Source organism: Neurospora tetrasperma (assembly GCF_000213175.1).
Source record: "Neurospora tetrasperma FGSC 2508 unplaced genomic scaffold NEUTE1scaffold_2, whole genome shotgun sequence".
In the NCBI taxonomy this organism is placed as follows: domain Eukaryota; kingdom Fungi; phylum Ascomycota; class Sordariomycetes; order Sordariales; family Sordariaceae; genus Neurospora; species Neurospora tetrasperma.
Genome location: NW_009799100.1, coordinates 2742328 through 2763864, shown reverse-complemented (window position 1 = coordinate 2763864; position 21537 = coordinate 2742328). Strand labels below are relative to the sequence as shown.

At 52.0% G+C, this 21537-nt stretch overlaps 6 protein-coding genes across 6 annotated transcripts; 4 read left to right on the top strand and 2 right to left on the bottom strand.

Moving 5' to 3' along the window:
• Positions 1-1629: 1629 nt before the first annotated feature.
• On the top strand, positions 1630-3393 carry NEUTE1DRAFT_121086 (uncharacterized protein; the record flags this gene model as incomplete). Its single annotated transcript, XM_009851192.1, has 3 exons — positions 1630-1876; positions 1965-2346; positions 2397-3393. The coding sequence occupies 3 exons, from the start codon at positions 1630-1632 to the stop codon at positions 3391-3393; spliced, it is 1626 nt and encodes a 541-aa protein (XP_009849494.1).
• Positions 3394-3513: 120 nt separating this feature from the next.
• Positions 3514-4921, bottom strand: NEUTE1DRAFT_116449 (uncharacterized protein; the record flags this gene model as incomplete). The annotated part of the gene is made up of 2 exons (XM_009851191.1): positions 3514-4656; positions 4734-4921. 2 exons carry the CDS (start codon positions 4789-4791, stop codon positions 4202-4204), a joined length of 513 nt encoding a protein of 170 aa, XP_009849493.1.
• A 702-nt stretch (positions 4922-5623) lies between these two features.
• Positions 5624-9214, top strand: NEUTE1DRAFT_128675 (uncharacterized protein; the record flags this gene model as incomplete). Its single annotated transcript, XM_009851190.1, has 2 exons — positions 5624-7201; positions 8198-9214. The coding sequence occupies 2 exons, from the start codon at positions 5624-5626 to the stop codon at positions 9161-9163; spliced, it is 2544 nt and encodes an 847-aa protein (XP_009849492.1).
• Positions 9215-9985: 771 nt separating this feature from the next.
• Positions 9986-12220, top strand: NEUTE1DRAFT_121084 (uncharacterized protein; the record flags this gene model as incomplete). The annotated part of the gene is made up of 4 exons (XM_009851189.1): positions 9986-10010; positions 10599-11093; positions 11159-11388; positions 11477-12220. 4 exons carry the CDS (start codon positions 9986-9988, stop codon positions 12218-12220), a joined length of 1494 nt encoding a protein of 497 aa, XP_009849491.1.
• A 916-nt stretch (positions 12221-13136) lies between these two features.
• NEUTE1DRAFT_99411 (uncharacterized protein) lies at positions 13137-15354 on the bottom strand (the record flags this gene model as incomplete). The annotated part of the gene is made up of 4 exons (XM_009851188.1): positions 13137-13868; positions 14034-14466; positions 14501-15050; positions 15327-15354. 4 exons carry the CDS (start codon positions 15352-15354, stop codon positions 13137-13139), a joined length of 1743 nt encoding a protein of 580 aa, XP_009849490.1.
• Positions 15355-18021: 2667 nt separating this feature from the next.
• Positions 18022-21473, top strand: NEUTE1DRAFT_145289 (uncharacterized protein; the record flags this gene model as incomplete). The annotated part of the gene is made up of 1 exon (XM_009851187.1): positions 18022-21473. The coding sequence occupies one exon, from the start codon at positions 18147-18149 to the stop codon at positions 21471-21473; it is 3327 nt and encodes a 1108-aa protein (XP_009849489.1).
• Positions 21474-21537: the final 64 nt, after the last annotated feature.

Below are 21537 nucleotides of genomic sequence, written 5' to 3'. Positions count from 1 at the left end.
GTCGGTGGATGAGCAAGATGGTTAGTGTGACACGGGAAACCTGTGCGAGATGTCTCAGACGGTCGTAGTCGAAGGGCAAAATGATCAGGTCAAAGCCGGCTTACTGATGTGGAAGTACGACAATGAGCCTCTCACATGGACAACTGTGGGTTGGCAGACCTCTCACCAACTGCCAACTGAAAATGTCTCGCACACACGTCGACGGCTCATTGACTGCTTTATTGCACATTCACAGCCAGCGCTTAGCTAGGGAAATCTAATTGTTGGATCACAATATCGTATATCCAACACCTGGCACAGAGCAGATCGAGATTTGGGGTCCTGATACAAACTCAGTTGAAGCTGAGAACTTTGGGCTACACAGTAGGTACTCGCTCCCAGAGCTGGAACGACACCCTCAATTCCCAACCGCGTCATTGTTCACCTCAGTGGACATCCGCTTCTCATTCTGCTCTGTCAAATATCCCAAAGAGGCAGCGCCCATAATTCATTTCTATCGAAATGTTTGTTCTATCGGCGCTTGTTGCAGACGCAAGTGTCCAGCCCCAACCTCAAGCAAAGCAGCAATACCCGGACCTTAGGAGGCGCCGATAGTGCGGAGTCAAGGGAGGCATCCACGGGAGGCTTGGCGGCGGGTAAAGGGTATCTGCGAGGAGGTACATACCGGTACTGCCACCACATGCGAGTGTAGATTTCCACTTGGTCGCTCAGGCGTAGCCAATGTGTTGGGGGATCTGTCGCCCCGTCTGCTCTTTGTCTCTTCGTCGCGATTTTGAAATGGAACACGAGAAAGATCTAAGGCGCAACCTCCATGGCATTCCAGATGAGAGCTTAGACCGGGAGGTAGATTGCAGCGTTTGCAGTCTGCAGCTCTTTAGCAGCGCGGAAGGCGAGCAAAGAGAAGTGTCCTTCGTTCCTGCCGACTCAACACTACGCCAAACCTTGATACAGCCGGAAGGTTCAAACTTCGTCTCACATATATTTGTCGATAACTTCCATGCAGTTTACAATTTTCTCTAGGAAAAACCGTTTGGCAAAGTTGTTCAGGATAAGTAAGATCGGTAACTTCATCTCCTGGACCACGGATGCGATGGAAACATGACGCTGCTCCAGTTTGCTGCGCAAAAGAGCAGTGAAGCGGTCGATATCGGATGAGTTTCAGATCTCGAATTCATCCCATTAACTGTGGCTAAACTAACTACCTATATTGGCTTCCTTCTACTTCCTTTTCTCTGCCGGTCCGTACTTTTGCCAGTACAAAATCATTTCTCCTTCTATTCTACCCTGCAGTCTTCCTCTACATTAATTCTGCCTTTCTCACACCGACCATAAGGTAGCGACAACAACCCAGCAGACAGTCTTAGCCGCAAAGCACCAAGCTTTAGCGAATCTGGATCACATGCGTACGTTCTGTGCAAGTTTTGGACGCCGCAAGATCATTTGAGAGCAAACGGTCGGCGAGTGTCTGGGTCGACCTAGCCTGAAAACCCCTCCATCATCACATTCTACTCACCTGTCACTCACCGAAAGACCAACAGGGACGCAGAGGTGTAATATTCTCACAGCCACCACAAAGACCACTAGGCCGTAATCACCTCTCGCCCAACTGATTCGCTTACAGCCTTGAGCATGTCTACTCACGTCCAGGACTCCGCCTCTTCGGGGGACGTTCCGGCGGAAGTGACCGCAACCAGGCCGTCCTCTGACAACGATAACGCCGCCACCCATGGTGAGGAGGAGGCCAAGCCGTCAGATGGCGACACTAGCCCTGTTGATGGCAAGGAGAACATGCCCTTGGCCGAAACTGCAGTACCCAAGAAGAAGAAAAAGTCCAATAAGAGCAAGGGTCAGAAGAAGCGCCCCACTGGCTTTGAAGGTAAGTTTAACGTGTTTTTCCATGACGATCGCAAGTCCACCGCACCATTCCCGCTCACTCGGTATATTGACATCGTTCTTACTGTCAGAGTACTTTTGCGACCCCCCTATCACGCCGGCCGAGTACGAAGAAGAGAGGAAGTCCATCTACCCCCCCAGTCGACCGTTCGTTGACCGCATCGAGGAATGTATTCAACGCTACCGTGCCCGCCGTCGCTTCGATAGCGCGAAGGAGAACTTATTCAGCAGATATCTGTTCTTGGGCGGCATTGATACTACTACTCGCCAGTTTCAGGGTACCGCGTCGCTTACCAGCCGTGACTTGGACGGCTTGGACAAGGACGACATCCGTGATATCGCGGCCAACGACTACGTGCAGCGCAAGCCTGGTATGCATGCTTCTCGCTACTATAATCCCAACCAGCCGGAGCACTGGGATGTCGATTTTACCGGCGTGGCCGCTGGATTCTTGTTAGTTCAACTTGTCTCTTCCTTGACTGTCATGAAGCTAACGTTCGTAGTTCCGAGACCCTGATGCGTCTGACTACCCCCGGTGCAGCAGACTATGCTGCCGGCGTAGATCTTGTATCCAACTTCCTCAAGTACGTTGATCTTCACGACGTTTGCCCTGAGTACGCCGAGGACATCAAGAATGCTCAAAAGGTCTGTCAAAAGGCTCGTGAGGAAATGCCTTTGCTCGTCCAGACCCTCCTCCTCCTCCCTGGTAATTTCAGTTCCGCCGCATGTCTCGTGACCTGCGAGGACGACGATGAGATGGCCTGGGCACGCGAATTGATGGACGAGAAAGCCGCCCGCCAGAATATCGGCATTGTGATGTCCATTCTCATGAGCTCCAAGTGCGGACACGAAAACGGCATCAGATTCGAAGAGCTGGCCGGGTTCCCGACCGTCACCAAGACCATCACTCAGCGAGTGTACGAGGTGGTGAGCATCGTTTTGCCCAACGACGAGTGCCACGCCAAGTTCAAGAGCATCAACAAGCACCTTGGTGATGCCAACGCGATCAAACCCTGTGGCTTCTTTCAGGTGAAACCCACCGTTGTTCGCGACGGTTGGGAGAACACAATGCACAACACGGTAGAGGATGTTACCTATAATCTGGTAATGGAGGAGGAGATCTTGGCCCTGATAAAGGTTGGCTTCAAGTTCAAGATGGACATTTGTCTGTTGAACTACGGCGTCGGATTCATCAAGAATTCGGTGGACGGCTATCCAACCTTTTACGAGTTCCTACCCCAGGAGCTTATGTGGGGATTCAAAGAGCCGGTGGTGAATCCCAGGCCGGGCCCGAGTATCCACAACCCTACCGGATCGTTTGAGGGCGGTGATGGCATGGGCGACTTCTTGAACGCTGACCTAGAGGATGATGCCCCGGAGGTTGATGCTTCCCCTGTTAATACTTTCCCGGTCGATGGTGCCCCGGTCGGTAGTGCCCCGGTTGACAACGCCCCGGTTGGTCCTGCATTCGGAGATGATGAAATCGAGTGGGCACTTTAGTTCTTTAGCGGGAATCTGGGGTCATGCAACGGTCATTGTAACTGAGAATGACATTCGAAATGCTGGGTTCTGAACGAAAACATATGGTTACATGGACGCACAGCATAAATAGGTTGTTCTACCCTCGCAGGCTGTGAGTTGCAAAGACACAGCCAAATTACTATGGGCAGCATTAGATGAAGGCAAATCGAGCTCGCCGGAGAGCTTGGAGTGTGGTCTTATCGCCATTGTTGCGTAGAATCTCGGCCGTTAGACATAAGAGGCTAGCAACTACCGACAGGAATAAATTTCCTTGTTCATGGTGGACCACAAGAACTAGCACAGGTCGCTGAAAATAATGGAAAGTTAAATTTCACTGTTGCCTCCAAGTCCCATGTCCTCATATATCCTTACAATAACCCAACACCAGACGCAGAACTATCCCATCGTAATAAGCCATTAAAGCAAAGAAGTAACCCAACGCGCATGAAAGTGACTACTCCGTCCCTGCCTCAATGTACCCCCGCTTGACCCATCGGTCATTGCTGAAACCCATTGTATCTCCTAGAACTCTTCACATACTAATCAACAATCCTTACGGATGCCACGGAGATCCGTAAAAAGGAAACCACTGCGTCACCAAAGCCAAATGTGACGACTGCGCTTGTTGGGGACTGCAACACTGCTGCTCAGGACATTCGCAAGCGCACTGGCAATCGCAAGCCGCGCTCTTCCAATTTTTGAAAGAACGAGTAGCACCCTCTGTCTTGACAGATGCAGAAGTAGAGGCATCAACAGTGGGTATCGGCGTCGTAGATGTTGAAGGACCCTAATCCTGAGTCTGAATTTTATGATCACCTGCTACTACTTGCGCGTAACTCGGCGGGGGCGCAGCATGGCTGTTGTCGCCGTCTCCTCCTGCGCTAGGACCAGCATGTGCAATACCAGAATCTTGAGGCGCGTGGCCAGCGGTGGTGCCGTAATTCATGGGCCCTTGTCGCTGCGGCTGCTGATTCTTGTGGGCGGCTTGTTGGTGGTGGTAGTGGCGGCCACCGCCGGTTTGATTGTTGCCGGGCTGGTCGTGGACAAAGACATAGATTCGTTGCCCGCTTTCGACGCGGCCGATGTCATTGGCGTCGTAAACGGCGCCGTCGTAGTCAAATGGTGGGGTAGGGTTCTTCGCAATGATGTACCAGGCGTGTAGAAGGCCGGGGAGGAAGCCGAGGACGCAGAGAAGGAGGTTGATGAAAGAGTCGGCGGAGCAGATGCCGGTTTTGACCCAGACTGTGGGGAAGGGGTTAGTGGGTGATCGCAGATAGCCTTGTAAGGCGACTTTGTTTGAAATATGATGTTGAGCTTACCAGGCAGCGGTGGGAAGAGGATGGCTAAGAAGCCGAGGAAGATGTCAGTGGAACACATTGTTGTGCTTGTCGTACTGTGCAACGAAGACGACGCAAGGATACAGATAAAAAGGACTGGAAAAGTGTGACTATTTTTGACGATAAATAGGTAGGAAACGAAGGTGTTGATGTTTATGGTAATGTTCAAGCAGCATCCAAAACGATGTAAGACGAATGGAGGAAAGATGGACTGATGGAGAGGCTGCGGATCCTCAATGATGCAACCGATGGGGCTTCGTCACTGGGCGGGTCACGCGCCGAAGTGGCCAGGCCCTGCGCCAGGGGAGCTTGCGTAAGCTACCAGGAACCCGCCCAATTCGACCACCTGAACGACAGGGGCAAAGGGAAGACCTTCCTCAATTCTGACCGGTAGAGAAGGGGTAGGGGTTAGGGTTATGTGGCCATCAAGGTTCCCTTCAATGACTGGCATCGATGACTGGCTCGTGCGCTTCCAGAACCATACCATTTTAAGTAGCGGTGATAGATGGGAATAAAACGATGAGTCACGGGAACTCTCCGGCAGTTTCCATTTCTTGGCGGGTCGTGGAGCCTCGCTGTTGCTGGCCTCTGGCAATGGACAGGCCGCGCGCATCACTGCACTTTTCGGCTTTTCGCGTCCGCTACAGGCAATTCGTTGTCACTGTATCTCCCAACATCGTCTCGAGGTGCCGGATTTCTGGTCCTTTTGCGAAAACTTAAGCCATCACAACAGATCTCCCCTCCACTGTTGACGGGAGCTGTCGAATTCCCTGTCATAACGCTCGCCCTTGCTTGACAGACGTTCATACAACTTCCGATTTTATCCACGGACGATAGCCACAAATCACTGAAGCCACCAGACGGCCACCGCGATGGACGACTTGGAGAGCCTCGAGCTTCTGTCGCTCGTGTCCAAGGTCACGTCCGAGTTGCAGAACCACTTGGGGGTCAGCGAAAAGACCCTCGCCGAGTTCATCATCGCCCAACGAGTAGAATGCGGGTCATTCGACGAGTTCAAGCAGAAGTTGGCCACCATCGGCGCCGACTTCCCGCCCAGCTTGGTCGAGAGTATCGACAGACTTGTCCTGACCTTGCACCCAAAGTTCAAGGGCCAAAATCATGGACAGACCCGCGCCGATGAAAACGAGAAGCATGGTCAATCTGCCGAGGAAAAGACAAAGGTGTTCAAGGGTCTGTCCATCCCGGACAAGGAGGTGGATGTCATCGACGACACCCTGGCATTGCTTGAGAGCCTCGAGCCTAAGAGAGCGGAGAAAGAACGACCTAGGAAACGAAGCCGTACCCCCGAACGAGACGACTATGCAGACGACTACGGGAAGAGGAAGCGCAAGGAGCGATACCGGTCAAGGTCGAGGTCAAGGTCGAGGTCAATTTCGCCACCAAGGGGCCGACGGAAGGGCCGATATGATGATGAATACGATGGTGATTTCCGACGGCCACCACCGCGCGAGGTGGACGAAACTCCCATTCTATACAAGGTTTACGAAGGCCACGTCACGGGAATCAAGGACTTTGGTGCCTTTGTCAACCTGCATGGCGTTAAGGGCAAGATTGACGGCTTGGTGCATGTATCCGCTTTCGGTCAGCGTGTCAACCACCCTTCGGATCTCTTATCCAAGGGTCAGGAAGTCAAAGTCAAAGTCATTAAGCTCGAGGGAGGTAGAGTAGGTTTGTCGATGAAGGACGTAGACCAAGAGACGGGCATGGACCTCGCACCGCAATTGCGGATAGGTTCGGGCGCCAATATGGAGGCATTGGGCGGGAGAGGAGGATACGATACAAAGAATGTTGTCACCAATGGCTTTGGTGACAAGGGAGCATTCCAAGCGACAGCAAATGCCAGGCAACACAAAAAGAGGATGACGTCTCCTGAAAGATGGGAGATTCGTCAAATGATTGCGGCAGGCATTGCTAAGGCATCCGATTACCCAGAACTTGAAGAGGACTACCAGGCAACACTCAAAGGCGAGGGACAGATGGAGCTTGAGGAGGATGTCGATATTGAGGTTCGAGACGAGGAACCTCCGTTTCTGGCTGGACAGACCAAACAGTCTCTCGAGCTGTCACCCATCCGCGTTGTTAAGGCTCCCGACGGGTCCCTTAACCGCGCCGCCATGGCAGGCACCAATCTTGCCAAAGAACGGAAGGAACTGCGGCAGCAGGAGACTGAAGCTAAAAAGGCAGAGGAGAAAAAGGTTGACTTGTCCTCCCAATGGCAAGATCCTATGGCCAACCCGGAGACCAGAAAGTTTGCTAGTGATTTGCGCAAAAACGCTCAAGCGGCACCAGCGGCTCCCGATGCTGTTCCTGAGTGGAAGAGGGCCGTTGCACCCAAAGAAGTGTCGCTAGGCAGGCGCACCAACATGAGCATCAAGGAGCAACGAGAATCTCTCCCCGTCTTTGCCTTCAGAGAACAACTGATCACTGCTGTGAGGGAAAACCAGGTCCTGATTGTTGTCGGCGAGACGGGATCCGGAAAGACGACACAACTCACTCAATACCTGGCGGAAGCCGGCTTTACTAACAATGGGATGATTGGATGTACGCAGCCTCGCCGTGTCGCCGCCGTGTCCGTTGCGAAACGTGTTTCTGAAGAAGTCGGCTGCCAGCTTGGCCAAGAAGTCGGTTATACCATCAGATTCGAGGACGTCACCAGCCCAGCAACCAAGATCAAGTATATGACCGACGGTATGCTTCAGAGAGAGATCCTGATCGACCCCGATCTTAAGAGATATTCGGTCATTATGCTTGATGAGGCCCACGAACGTACCATCGCCACCGATGTGCTCTTTGCCCTGTTGAAAAAGACAATGAAGAGAAGGGAGGACCTCAAGGTTATCGTCACCAGTGCTACCTTGGATGCCGACAAGTTCAGCGAGTACTTCAACCAATGCCCCATCTTTACCATCCCTGGTCGCACATTCCCTGTCGAGATTCTTTACTCCCGTGAACCAGAGTCAGACTACTTGGATGCCGCTCTCACCACCGTCATGCAAATCCATCTCAGCGAGCCAATGGGCGACATCCTTTTGTTCTTGACAGGACAGGAAGAAATTGACACGGCTTGCGAAATTCTATACGAACGGATGAAAGCCTTGGGTCCTAACGTTCCTGAGCTTCTCATCTTGCCCGTTTACTCTGCCCTTCCTAGTGAGATGCAGAGTAGGATTTTCGACCCAGCACCGCCAGGGAGTCGAAAGGTTGTTATCGCGACCAACATTGCCGAGACATCCATCACGATCGACCATATTTACTACGTTGTTGATCCAGGGTTCGTCAAGCAGAACGCATACGACCCCAAACTCGGCATGGACTCGTTGGTTGTCACTCCTATTTCCCAGGCTCAAGCCAACCAGAGAGCCGGTCGAGCTGGTAGAACAGGACCAGGAAAGTGCTTCCGCTTGTATACAGAAGCCGCATACCAGTCTGAAATGTTGCCTACCACAATCCCCGAAATTCAGCGCCAGAATCTGTCCAACACTATCCTTATGCTGAAGGCTATGGGCATCAATGACCTTCTCCGGTTCGACTTTATGGACCCACCTCCCGTCAATACTATGCTTACAGCCCTGGAAGAGCTCTACGCCCTCGCTGCGCTGGACGACGAAGGTCTTTTGACACGCCTTGGAAGAAAGATGGCTGATTTCCCAATGGAGCCAGCCCTTGCTAAAGTTCTTATTGCCTCTGTGGAAAAGGGCTGTTCAGACGAGATGGTGACTATTGTCGCCATGCTCAACCTCCCCAATGTCTTTTATCGCCCCAAGGAGAAGCAAGCTCAGGCGGACCAGAAGAAGGCCAAATTCCACGATCCTCATGGAGATCATTTGACCCTCCTCAACGTCTACAACTCGTGGAAAAACAACGGGTATGCGAACCCTTGGTGTTTCGAGAACTTCATCCAGGCACGTTCTATGCGACGCGCCAAAGATGTGCGTGACCAGATTGTCAAGATCATGGATCGCCACAGGCATCCCGTCATCAGCTGTGGCCGTGATACCAACAAGGTCCGGCAAGCCCTTTGCGCCGGTTTCTTCCGCAACGCGGCTCGCAAGGACCCTCAAGAGGGTTACAAGACGCTGATCGAAGGCACGCCTGTGTATCTCCATCCCAGCTCGGCGCTCTTCGGCAAGCAAGCTGAGTGGGTCGTTTATCACACCTTGGTCTTGACCACCCGTGAGTACATGCATTACACAACCAGCATCGAGCCGAAGTGGCTGGTCGAGGCCGCACCGACCTTCTTCAAGATGGCGCCGACCGACAAGCTATCGAAGCGGAAGAAGGCTGAACGGATCGAACCGCTGTACAACAAGTACGCCGGCGCGGACGATTGGCGTCTTAGTGCGCAGAGGAGAGGCGGACGTGGTGGTGGTGGCGGTGGTACTTGGGGTTAAGTTGTCAACTTGCTGGATCATGTTCAAGCGTTGCATTGGTTGGTTAAAACTGGTTATTGAAACAGGCTCATTGTGAACGCGTCAGTCACCCAAAATTTGAATATAGAGAAGATACCCTTTTGTTGCTCTCACGGTGACTAACAGCCCCAGACTTGCAAAATGTGTGGAAGCATTTCATGTCGATATTGTTTGGTCTCCGAAAAGTTTGTTTCTCAAATGGAGAATCAACCCAAATATAACAAACCTCCGGGATCAGAATGTCTTATGAGGGGAGCTGACGCAAGGGATATCACTGAATCATGGACGGACGGCTATGGAGGCGCCTGAGATGACAAATTTCCGAAAACATCGTACCACCGGTTGGTTGTACGGCGTGCAACGTGAGATGATGCCGACTGTCGAGTGTCCCACGATTGGTGGTATCAACAATATCGAGTCTAGAAATTCAGACTGGGTACGAGGCAGTCATTAGTTCAATGCTTAGGACTGAAGGCTAGAAGCACATTTTCTAAAACATGCGAGATGGTCTCTATGACTGTGGAGGGTTCCAATACGATACGGCCATCATGACGACAGAGATTCCAGGAACACGAACGGTAGATCGGCCGGTGCACCGGTTCGTCCGATATCTCCGTGCACCATCCCAAGACCAATCTCATTGACGGCAAGCAAGTTATCGCCTTTCTTCCTCTTTTCACCACTACGACAATGATTATGTCTAACATGGAGAATAGAGTCATATTAAAGGCATCAAAGACGTCGAGTTCCACCAGCTCGAGATATCGGGTACACCGAGTTTTGAGACACCACTAGGATATCGCCATGACCACATCTCCAATATGCACAGGTGTGCACGTTTCTCCCCTTACAGAAACAGGCGCTCGAGAACGTTGTGGCGCTAGGACATTTGGCGTCACCCAATCTGGGACGAACAAGATCGGCTCCTGTCGTCCGATGACAGCTGGTGCTTCACAGAATCACACGGGTATGAACAGCCCCTCCAAAGTTGCATTCCTACTTGCAAGCATACAGGACTCGAGCAACATGCCGGGCGTTCTGTATTCCCCGCGTGTCCGTGAGTTGGTACTTGGATCACGCGTTGGAATGGGGAGCTTCAGCACTCTCCTCCCTGGCCGCTTCTCTGTTTTATCTCTTCCCGCCTGGTTGCTCGTGTCCTGAAGAAACTCGCAACTTGAAGATTGGATTCAACGTCGATACAGTTAACCCATGTCTCCAGACTAGAGGTAAGGACAATGCGTAATATAGCTATCACAGCTTTTTGGGTAGCCCGCCAGGCCCTGGCAGCTCTCCAAGTTGACTTGAACTCTCCAGGTACACTACTCCCAAGTCATCAATCTCCCCTTCGTCCAAAATATATGTATCCTTCCACATCCCAGACACACTAACACCATCCTGTGCGTGTTACTGTCTCCAGACTCCATCAAACGCGCCGCCTCTCTTGTCGCCTCGGACCTCCTCACCTACTACCATGGCTCCGAACCCGGCCAAACGCCCGGCATCCTCCCCGGCCCTCCCCCCGCCGGCGACTACTACTGGTGGGAATCTGGTGCGCTCTGGGGCACCCTGATGGACTACTGGCACTACACGGGCGACTCGTCTTACAACGAGCTGATCACCTCCTCCATGCTCTTCCATACGGGCCCGCCGCTCAACGCGTACATGCCCGAGAACTATACCATATCTATGGGCAACGACGACCAGGGTTTCTGGGGCCTATCCGCTATGCTCGCAGCCGAGATCGGCTTTCCTGACCCACCGGCTGATAAGCCTCAGTGGTTGCAGCTCGCTCAGGCGGTGTTTCACACCCAGGCGGATCCTGGAAGACATGATGATGTGTGTGGTGGTGGGTTGCGATGGCAGATACCGATGGCGAATATCGGGTATGATTATAAGAACTCGATTAGCAACGGTAAGCAAGCCAAGCTTTCCTAAAGTCGCCCACTTCTAACTAATGCATGAGCTGTACTGTTTCAGGTATCTTCTTCAACCTCGGCGCCAGACTGGCGAGGTACACGGGAAACGAAACGTACGCGCACCATGCAAGAAAGACGTGGGATTGGATGATGGCAGTCGGATTGATGACCGAAGACGGGAATGTGTACGATGGAGCGCATACGGGGGTGAATTGTACGGATGTGTTCAAGGCGCAGTTCTCATATAACGCGGCAATATTCCTACAAGGGGCGGCCTTCATGTATAGCTTTGTAAGTTGCCGAATTTCCCGCCGTCGACCCCGTGGCCGGTTGTATATCGCGGAGCCAAAACCAGACCGACTAACCGGAAAAAAAACAGACAAAAGGTCCAGAACAAGTCCTCTGGAAGAACCGCGTCCAAGCCCTCCTCGACCGGACCATAGCCTTCTTCTTCCACGCCGGCCCCATGATCGAGCTCTCTTGCGAGACGCCCACCGTCATCCTCTGCAAGACCGACATGCTCTCCTTCAAGGGCTACACGCACCGGTGGATGGCAACCACCACGCAACTCGCGCCATTCACGCGCGACCCCATCATGCGAGCTTTGCGCAACTCTACCGCCGCGGCCGTCAACTCGTGCCGTGGTCCCCTCCACGACGGCCGAGCGTGCGGCTTCCGCTGGACGACGGACGGGTACGATGGGTTGACGGGAGCAGGGCAAGAGATGAGCGTTTTGGCGGCTTTGTCATCGTTGTTGGCTTTTAACGAAAACGCCGGTGGTGAGGGGAAAACGGGTAACAAAGGGGCGCCGCTGACGGGGGAGACCGGGGGAACGAGTAAAGGGAATCCGCATGCGGGGACGGGGAAGGGAGTGGTTGATCCGACGGAGCTGAGGGAGTTGACGAAGGGGGATAAGGTGGGAGCGTGGATTCTTACGGCGTTTACGCTGGGGACGCTGGGGGCGGCGTTTGTGCTGATGGCCTCAGGGTCATTTGAGAAGCTGGAGGGTGGGGCTACGGCAGCAGCAGCAGCAGCAGCGGCTGGGGAGAAGAAGAAGAAGGAGAAGTTGTCGATTTGGTACAAGATTGCGAGGGAAAGTTATTTTTTCAGGCATCAGGGCTGAAGTCTATTGTTGTAGTTGGGTTGGGGCGATGCTTGAAAATATTTGGTCAAATTCCCTTGGGTAAATTTGAAAGCATCAAGATTCCAGTAGAAGGTCTTGTGGTATTGGAACTTATCTAAGCAGTGAGGTTCCTTCCTGTGCGGATATGGGGACATGATTCAAGCTGGGGCCTATATACTGAGCATCTTCCTGTGCCTTCTCAAATCAAAGTCAAGGGTGACATCAACCATTTCAAGGATACCCCTATCGATCGAAGTCCGATAGAGCGAATTACCCCAAGCAACAGTCATCATTGCTTCGTGAAAGGTCGAGCCACATACTGACAATGTTAAGGATGTTACCGCTCTTGAACATTTTGCTAGTCTTGATGAAGGGGGAGTGTATCCATGATTGCCTCTGGTCGGCTACCTTGTGATTGCATGCCATTAGACAGACGGACATTGTGCTGCTCTCGGATTTGCCCCACAGAAAGGCCGGAGGGGCGGACAACTTGATCAAACGCCAAAACCCTCGTTGGACACTACGCAGTTTGAAGCTCTCAACGGGTGTTGTCGTGCAAATTCTTTTCGTGATAGTTATGACTTTAGTCTGTAGTACCAACCGCACCATCGGATAAACATGATTTTCTCGCAAATTGCTGTGGTTGCACAAGATCAAGCGACGTAAGGGTGAAATCAGATGTGTGGACTTTTGGTTACAGCGGGCTTCCAGGGAAGTTATAGTGGATGAGTGCATTGCATGTCCAGTTGAAGGGGGGAATCCCTATGGCAATTTGCCTCAACTGAAAGGTAGACTAAAAACAAACGTGCTCTAAGCGTACTGATATATCTGGTAGTCTGCATTTGCTTTTGCCGCCCGTTCCAAGTTGCGAATATCATCATTACGAAGAGAATTGTGTACATGAATTCCAACAACATCAGTCTTCTATACATTCATAAATTCCAATGCTGTTCCGTTGACGTGCAGTAAACCACCAGTTGATTGTGCCTCTCATGGGGTGGTATGTAAAGGCCCTTCCTGGACACCGGGGACATTCGTCGAAGTTCCAGCTCGAATCGTTAGGATGCGCTCCACTCTCGATCTCGGACTCTGTCACGAAGTGGATGTTCGGCGTGTGAAACCCTGGGAGTATATCGCGCTCCAGACAAATGAGTTTGGGGTTGATGATCGTCTCGCCCGCAAGCTTGGCGCGGTTCTCGAGTCGAATCTCTCCAACTACCCGCGAGCCGCCGTTGTCATAATGAAAAATAATCCCTGAGCAGACACGTCCTGTCGGCCGATTTCGACGAGAGGGATAGTAAAACATCTGGGCGGCGACGACCCCGCGGAGGGGAGCACGAGTGTAGAAGCGGAGATCCTCATCATCGTCCAAGCGGAAGAGATTACTGTGCCATATATGAGGAATTATCCCTTCCCAACCTTCCCATTTCGGTTTCGCTGGAGGAGTACCCCGATAGCCTCCCAACATACTCAAAAAGTTCCTCTTACCCGGAATTCCGTAGACCAGAGCTATCGGATCGCGTTGGCCCCACCATAACTCATCTTTGTAAAATTCATCCTCGTCAGGACCCTCCGATGTGGGGTCATCTCTAGGCGGATCGTGGCAAGGCAGGCCGATGACAGAATCGCCGGACAGACGTTTCTTGACCTGTGGTACGATTGATATGTTAGAAATTTGAGAAAAACCACGGTAAAAATGGGGAGCGTGGAGGAAAAAATAGGTGTCTCTTAGAGACTCATTCGGAAGCATGAGGCGGGTGAAACTGAGGAAGATAAGGCAGTAAGTAAGATAACCTGGAGTCTAGAAACGTACCACTACCACAAACGCATTCTTATAGATCCCTACACCTATTCGGAGGATGGCATCCTCCTTGCTGACAGGCAGGAAGAAGCAGGCTTCCTGTATCTTTGAAGAGCCAGAAGATAAGACCTTAGGGCAGTTCATCTCAACGTCATCGCCGCGATGAGGGTGGATTGCAACGAGCTCTTTGCCGCGATAGACAAATGTAAGGCCAGATATGGAGTCTAAACTGATATAATACCCGGTCGCAAAGTCCTTGAAGATATCCCCGTGGTACAAGTAAATACAATTGGTCAGGTCCGGGGGCGTGGGCGTGTTCCAAATGCGTGGTAAGAAGGGTATCCGTACACCATGCTCATTGTCATGATAGATATCGTCGGCATCGAAGGCCAGTCGCAAAAGGCCATTTCTGCAGTATGCAAGTCTGCGCGAACATTCGCCGTACCTCTTATCCAAGGCAAGTTCGTCGCGCTTCGTACCCAAGAGAACGTAGGCAAATCTGCGGTTGCTGGCAAAACCGTTCGATCTCTCGGATCCCATCTACGTCGAAAGTGAGACGGAGAACATCGTCTTGACCTCTGGGTCCTACTGTCGCTATTTGTTCGCCTCTTTTCCAGTGCAGTATGTGACGTATCTTCACGCGTTGCTCAGCAAAGATAGGAATGTTGGGCAGCGAAGATGCAACTGTCAGAGCGGCGACAGCCCTCCAAAACGGAGTATTTCCTGGTGAATATAACCGGATTCGTTCGACCAATTCGGAGGGAAAGTTTTTCAGCTGGGGAATACTGACGATTGAAGCAACCTGATTGACAGCTTGTGGGCTCATGAAATATGGGCTTTCAAGGGAGAGGGATTTTGGGGGTCGAAACCCATGCGGCCATGGATTTCTCGCCACAGCAAGTTCCCAGATCCGTTCGCACGTCAGGCGGGGAGCGAGAGGGCATGACTGCTTCGCAATCACGAAGCAGTCCTTATGTACCGCAGTGGCCACATGGAGTCTGTCGGGATCTGTGCCGTGTTCGGGGCATTCTGTCGATATAGAGCACAGGTAACACAGATTTACTTGTGTTTTCTTATCGAGGTATGCATCCACAAGATCCACAAAGGTCTTGGGAAAAGCGACTGTAGCAGTGCGCCCAAGATAGACCATTCTATTCTGGCACCCGATTACTAAATAAACTTGAGTCAGGGAAGGCCACCTCATCGGTTGCGCAGGAGAAGGGGGTTGTACAAACAATGACGGGGGTCTCCTGTGTGATGCTTTCGGTGCAGACCCCGCAGCGCGACTCGAGCTCAATGACATACCATGGCTCAAATTCGGAGGAAGAATCATCATATCGATCGTCAGTTTCAAGGTCGGTAGCCATGATAATGGCGTCGTCCCTACAGTTTGTTGTCGGCGGTAATGTTTCAACTTGGGTCAGAAAAGTGATTGCCGGCGAGATATAAATTTGTTCGTTTTATGTCGCGACTCGCCTGGCGCGCGTTTGGTGGTGGACCGACGGTGGGTTATTCGGGCAGGCAAAATCACCCCATTGTAGAACTAATTTGCATTTTGATATGGATTCAATTTGCCTGAACTGATCAGAGTTGACATCAGTCGAGACGAAATACGTTTTGCGATGTTGATGATATCATGATGAGGACGCTGGACGCCTGCAATGGAAACCACAGCTGTGCTCAGTTTTTAGTTCATTCTGCTCAGCGGTAGGCCTGTCGCACCTGTCGTGCCTGCCTCACCGTCGTTATGGGGAAGTGGCACAATAACCATTCTGTTAGTTGCATCTAGTCTCAGATGAGATGATAACTGGTTTGCAAACAGCATGGCACAATTGAAGTTAGTTTGTTAGCGGGCTGGTCAATGCTAGCAGGTCAACAAGTTCGTCCCTTCCTCACAGCACTGGGCGAAACCGGCATCATATGCAAAGAGGTCGAACCGTCAAATACTGACGGGCTGGCACATCGTCTTATAATGACGGTCGACATCCACCTGCTGAAGACTCTTCAGTTACCTTTTGTACTCTGTATTACATTTACGTCGTATGGTAGATGACGGCGGGCAAATGATACCACCGACTTTTCAAAATCTCGGCCTCTGTTGTTTTATCTGATTCTCGGATTTTCTATAGGTCTATCCTCAATAGAGTATTTTGGTCGAGGTTCATGAGTCAAATGTGTGGTCTTGGATGTCGGTATACTTGACCCAAAGAGCCTTCCTTGTCTTGCAAGTTTGCACGTTAGAAGCTTTATATACGCTGGCTGCGTACCATCGCCTCCTGAATGACTTCCTACCATTATATTACAAGTACATACGAGTTCATCAGGTGGAGGTGTGAATTGCTGGCATGCCTACGACACATTTACCCAGTTACTTTGATCACTTCCCTCAAACCTCCTAGGACTCAGAATAGTCCCGAAGCAGCTCTTAGGAGATACCTACTTAGCGATCGTTGACTTTTACCACATATCCTTGTTGCTTCATAACATCGTCCGGCTCCGTGATTGAGATTTCAACCAGGACGAAAAGAAAAGGGAGAAAAAAAAAAAGAAAAAACCCTTTTAGTCCACTGCCTTTCCAATTCACCAAAAAATCAGTAAGCGACATGCATATAAACTTCAAAAAACCATGTCTCGTTACATCTTTGGGCTTCATCACGCCACAGCACAATACTTGTGACCAGGAAAATTGTATATTCACTACCACTGTTGATACACGGGTGCAAAATGCTCATCATCATGAATGCTAGCAGACCTTCCGGTTCCAAGCTGTTCGAGGCCCAACAGTCTGCACTATCTCGGACCCGACTTTGGACATCGTGAATGCGGCCATTCTTCTGGACATACTAGACGCAACATGGTCAAGTTCTCTTCTCCTCAGCCCCGATCCACCCCCCCGAACCTGCAACAAGAAGCCGCAGTAGCTCTCCAAGTGGAAGTGTTTGGGCTGGCCTCACTCTATATTACATTCTCTGCCAGGACTAGGCAACCATGACTTGTGAAGAAGGGGCATTGTTCCTACGTAGGTCACCAATTGTAGATTTTCTTTGTTGAAGAATGACCGAAGTAACAATGCATTGTGAAATACCTCGTTCCCAAAGAACTTTACGTCTTTATTTATCGCCTGAAACAAGACAACGATGTCGAGTATGATAAGCTAGTTACATCCTTTGTTCAGTCGTAGTTCGGGTCGAAATTCCTTGTCGCAACTCGACTCACATCACTGGACTTGTGTAGGGGTGGCTAGTTGCAATTGAGATGACCCAGAATACCTACCAATTTTGGCTGTGGCATACGGTAGATGTACTGACATAGCTTGTTTGGGCATTTGAGCTTGTTCTTTTGTCAGATAATGTGAGAAAACACAGAAGAAGGAGTTCGCAAAAGGGCCTTGGAAGTTGGGTGCAGAGAGGCCGGTGACTTGTACTTGACACTCAGTTTTCATTGCGGCCTTGCCCTCGTGAGCTTCACGAGAAATTTATTGAAACTTCCTCCGTAAACTTATTCGTCCTATTATCAACATGACCAACCGTCTAGATGTCTTGCACGCATGAGATCCTTGAATTTCTCAACCTCAAGACTACTAACGATAGCTACCTTTCAGTAACTTCCATCTAAAAATACCTACCGGCGGCACACAAGTCGCTTTGTCTCGCTTCCATCACAACACAATGTTTCCATTGTCTTCATTGTCAACAAGCTCGACAAGCTCTCGACAAGCCGTTTGGGACGACAAAGAAGAACCTGATAGTGCAAAGACCGAAGCGTGTCCGTATAAATCCTATAGATGGCGCGATCGCATAAGGGGGCTCTCGCCCTTGGAACTGAACGGATTGATTGATTGTCCGATATCTTGTCAAGAGATGAAGAGAACATTGTTTGAACAGTAACAGAACCAGATGACCTTTACAAGCAAGTTCCGAGAGGACAACACCAGCGAGACTTGAACAGCAAACAACACGACCAAACGCAACGCACGCGGCAGACACACAACATACCAGCGAGAGAGGAAGCTTACAATCCAAATCAGGAAATCACACCTAGCTAGCTAGCTTAGTAGCTCCAACAAAGACCAGATCACACTCCCAGACAACCAGACGCTCGAAAGTACCAGTCCAAGATAACAAAATGGATAGTGACCAGCCCCAGCCCAGGCGTCGGGGACGTCCAAGACGGGACGCCTTCATCGGTCCACAAAATAGGCCTGCAATATGGGGTGATCCGAACCTCCCACGTCGTCAGACTCGTGCTCAGCGTGAGCGTCTTCAAGAATTGGCCAATGGCAACATACCCCATTACGAGCTTGGAGAGGATGGTCGGCAACGGCTGTTGAACAGAGACCAGATTCGTGCTCAGAACCTCCAACAGCTGGAAAACGGGAACATCCCGCAAATAGAAATAGGGGATAACGAAGAGGTACATGTGTTGAATGCAGAGCAAGCCGGGCAACCAGCGCCAGAGCCCCAGCCTGAGCCTGGGTCAGAACAAGAGCAGGAGCCAGAACAGGCAGTAATAGTCCATGAGGGCCAAGAGTCAGGGTCCGAGGAGGATCCAGTGCGAGGCGAAGGTTCGAGTCTAGATGAAAATGCTGATCCCAGCGACAGCTCTGATCCTAAAGCAGATTTAGACCCCGAAGACGGCTCAGAAGCAGCACACCCCCGAACGCCAACCCCACCACCTCCTCCTCCCCAAACGCCGCCAGTCCGCCTCTCTCCCTCGTCTCCCGCGTCTCGCTTGGATCCATTTGACTACGAGGACACGCCTCCCCCAGCACTACCCGTGCTTTCTTCCCCCCAACTCCCACACACTCCTCCCCGACCTGCGATCGTTGTCAATCCTCCCCTTGAAGCCATTTCCCCACAACACTTTTTGGTCTCCGCTGGGTATGTAGCAGGGGGGTGGTCTGGCGGGTTTGCCGCCGCAGAAGGGCAGCAGCCGGCGCCTCAACCAATTCCGGTTGCTGATAATAATGAGAACGGGGGAGATGAGGTAGAGTGGCAGCACCCTCATGATGTGGTGGAGTGGCAGTACCCTAATGATGTGGAAGAGTGGCAACATCCCGATGAAGAAGGAGAGGAGCCACACCCCAGTGGAAAGCAAGAGGAGCAACGCTCTGATGAAGAGAGTGAAGATGCAGTTACACGTTTCGGGGAAGAGCCGTCCGACAGTTCGTCGTCCTCGTCATCGGATGAAGATGCAGCTCCTGCGCATGACCGAGGAGAAAGGCCGGACAGTTCGTCGTCTTCGTCGTCCTCGTCTTCGTCTTCGTCGTCATCAGATGGTAGCGATGCCGACGGAGAGGGCCGTGGTAATGATGAGGAACGACGCGACTCCCCAGATCCGGATGGCAACGAAGATCAGGCCAACAACGGTGAACGGCACTTCAATGATAGTGACGAGGATCTGTTCGGCGAAGGAGCAAGTAGCGAAGGTGACCGCGGCGAAGCAAACGTCGGTTTGGACCAGCCACATGATGAGGATGAGCAAGAGTTGCCAGAGTTGCCGCCGTCGAATAATCAACCAGATGAACCTGCTCCAGCCGGTGAGGAGCCCAGATCAACAAGTTCGCTTCCTGATTTCGATGACGAACAGTGGGAAGCAGATGAACGGGAACTGCAGCGGCGTAATCAAAGAAATAATCCACTCCCCTGGTATGAGAGAGGCCACGCCGTACAGCGCCACCCCCTGGGCGACCTCGCAATACTGCCCGAACGCCTCCAGGGCCACGACTCTGTCGAAAGAAACGCCATTAACTGGACCAGGCCTTCACTCGACTTTGGCGCTTATAGCCGTGCACCATCATTGCCGTCAGACTGGTCTTCCGAAGAAGACTGGGACTATCCAGAAGAAGAAGAAGAAGAAGGGTCGAGCAAATCTTCATGCACCGGCTCGTCAACATCAAGGTCTGGAGGCTCGTCCGATAGTGACGACGAGCTTCCTCCCGTTGCCATGCCAGTGAATGGTACGAAGGTTAGCTCCCAAGGTTCGTCACAAGGACGAAGCTCGCCCAGTCAACAGCAAGAAACTCCCCTTTCTTCCCCGCCGCCTCGGCTACCACCTACCCCTTGTCCTTCTTCACCCAAGAGAAATCGCAAAGTAAAGCCCGTTCCGTCTCCCCTGAAACTCGCGTACACTTCCGATGGGACCAGCGTCAGCAGCCGCGATCTCGAACTCGACATGGCTGCCCGAACAGCCCGCTCAAATGCGCCTCCTCCATCGGCTGGCATCACAACAGCCACTACGAACACCAACTTAGGTCAACAACCGCCCACAACCCCTAAAAAATTTTCCGCTAGCAAGCCCTCTATGCGCCGCAACAGCGCCGGCCCCTTCCAACAAAGTGAATACCCCTCCACCACCGTCTTCCGGGAAGACTTCACCTTTGTCCCTCGCGACGGCCGTCTTTCCGCACCCGGCAGCGTTTCCGGCGATGATGGTACTTATACCCTGCCCGACTACACTGGGCAAGGCGACCAGGACATCAGCCCGAAAACCAAGAACCCACCCAAGGTTTCTCAGACGGGCCACGCAGCCCCAGGCACTCGCGAGGCGAGGGTGCAAGTCGGTGGTAAGGGATTCCCGCAGGTGCACAAAGACAAGGGAGTAAAGGTTGTTGATCCGGGCGATGCGGAGTGTTCGAGCGAGGAAGAGGAGGAGGAAGATGAAGAAGAAGACGAGGAGGAGAGGAAGAGCCCGAAGAGGAAGCCACACCATCGTCGTTCAGGAATTTACTGTCCCGCGTTTTCGACGGAGAGATACCTGCAGGACCAGAAGCAGCAGAAGGAGCGAGAGCGACAAGAGGAGGAGAGAGGAGCGTATTACCAATACAACCCCAGGTACGACGAGGGATACACTGGCGGCCTCACTGGCAGTGCCGTGCCTCGGTGGATGAGCGCGGAGCAGGATACTTTAAATCCCACATCATGGATCAGCACAGCATCGACTGAGAGCTCCCTCGCTAAAACCTCCGCGTCTTCTGGCGCAAAACGAAGCATATCCTCCATCACGGATTATGACGATGATTCCGACGAGTCCAGCGGCAGCTTGGCAAAGCGACACTGCTCATCTCCTCCTGTTTCTCCGAAACGACCACGCTCTTTTGACGAAGACGATGACGAGGGAAATCGTTCCAGTAAGCGACTTCGTATGGAGCTACCGGCTTTAGAAAAGGGCGACGGGCAACAGAGCTTGGGCGCCAAGGTCGTGGGCATCGTCAGTCAGCAAACAGATGCAGTACACCAGGAAGAGCAGACACGGTACGACCCAGCGATGATTGAGAACGAGGAATACGATCCAAGGACAGTTGGACTACCTCGAATTCATGGAAGTCAAGGTTCGAGGTCTTCAGCGAGTAGTGTCGCTGGGACGGCCCAAAGCTGGCGTGGATCGACGGAGTATGACCCGGCAGATGAAAGGGAGGAGGAAGAGTATGACCCTCAGCATCCACGAGGTTAACAACGGTGTTCGTACCGCTGCTGAGTGAGGACGTGGTTCTTAGAACCGTCACCCACATTGGAGA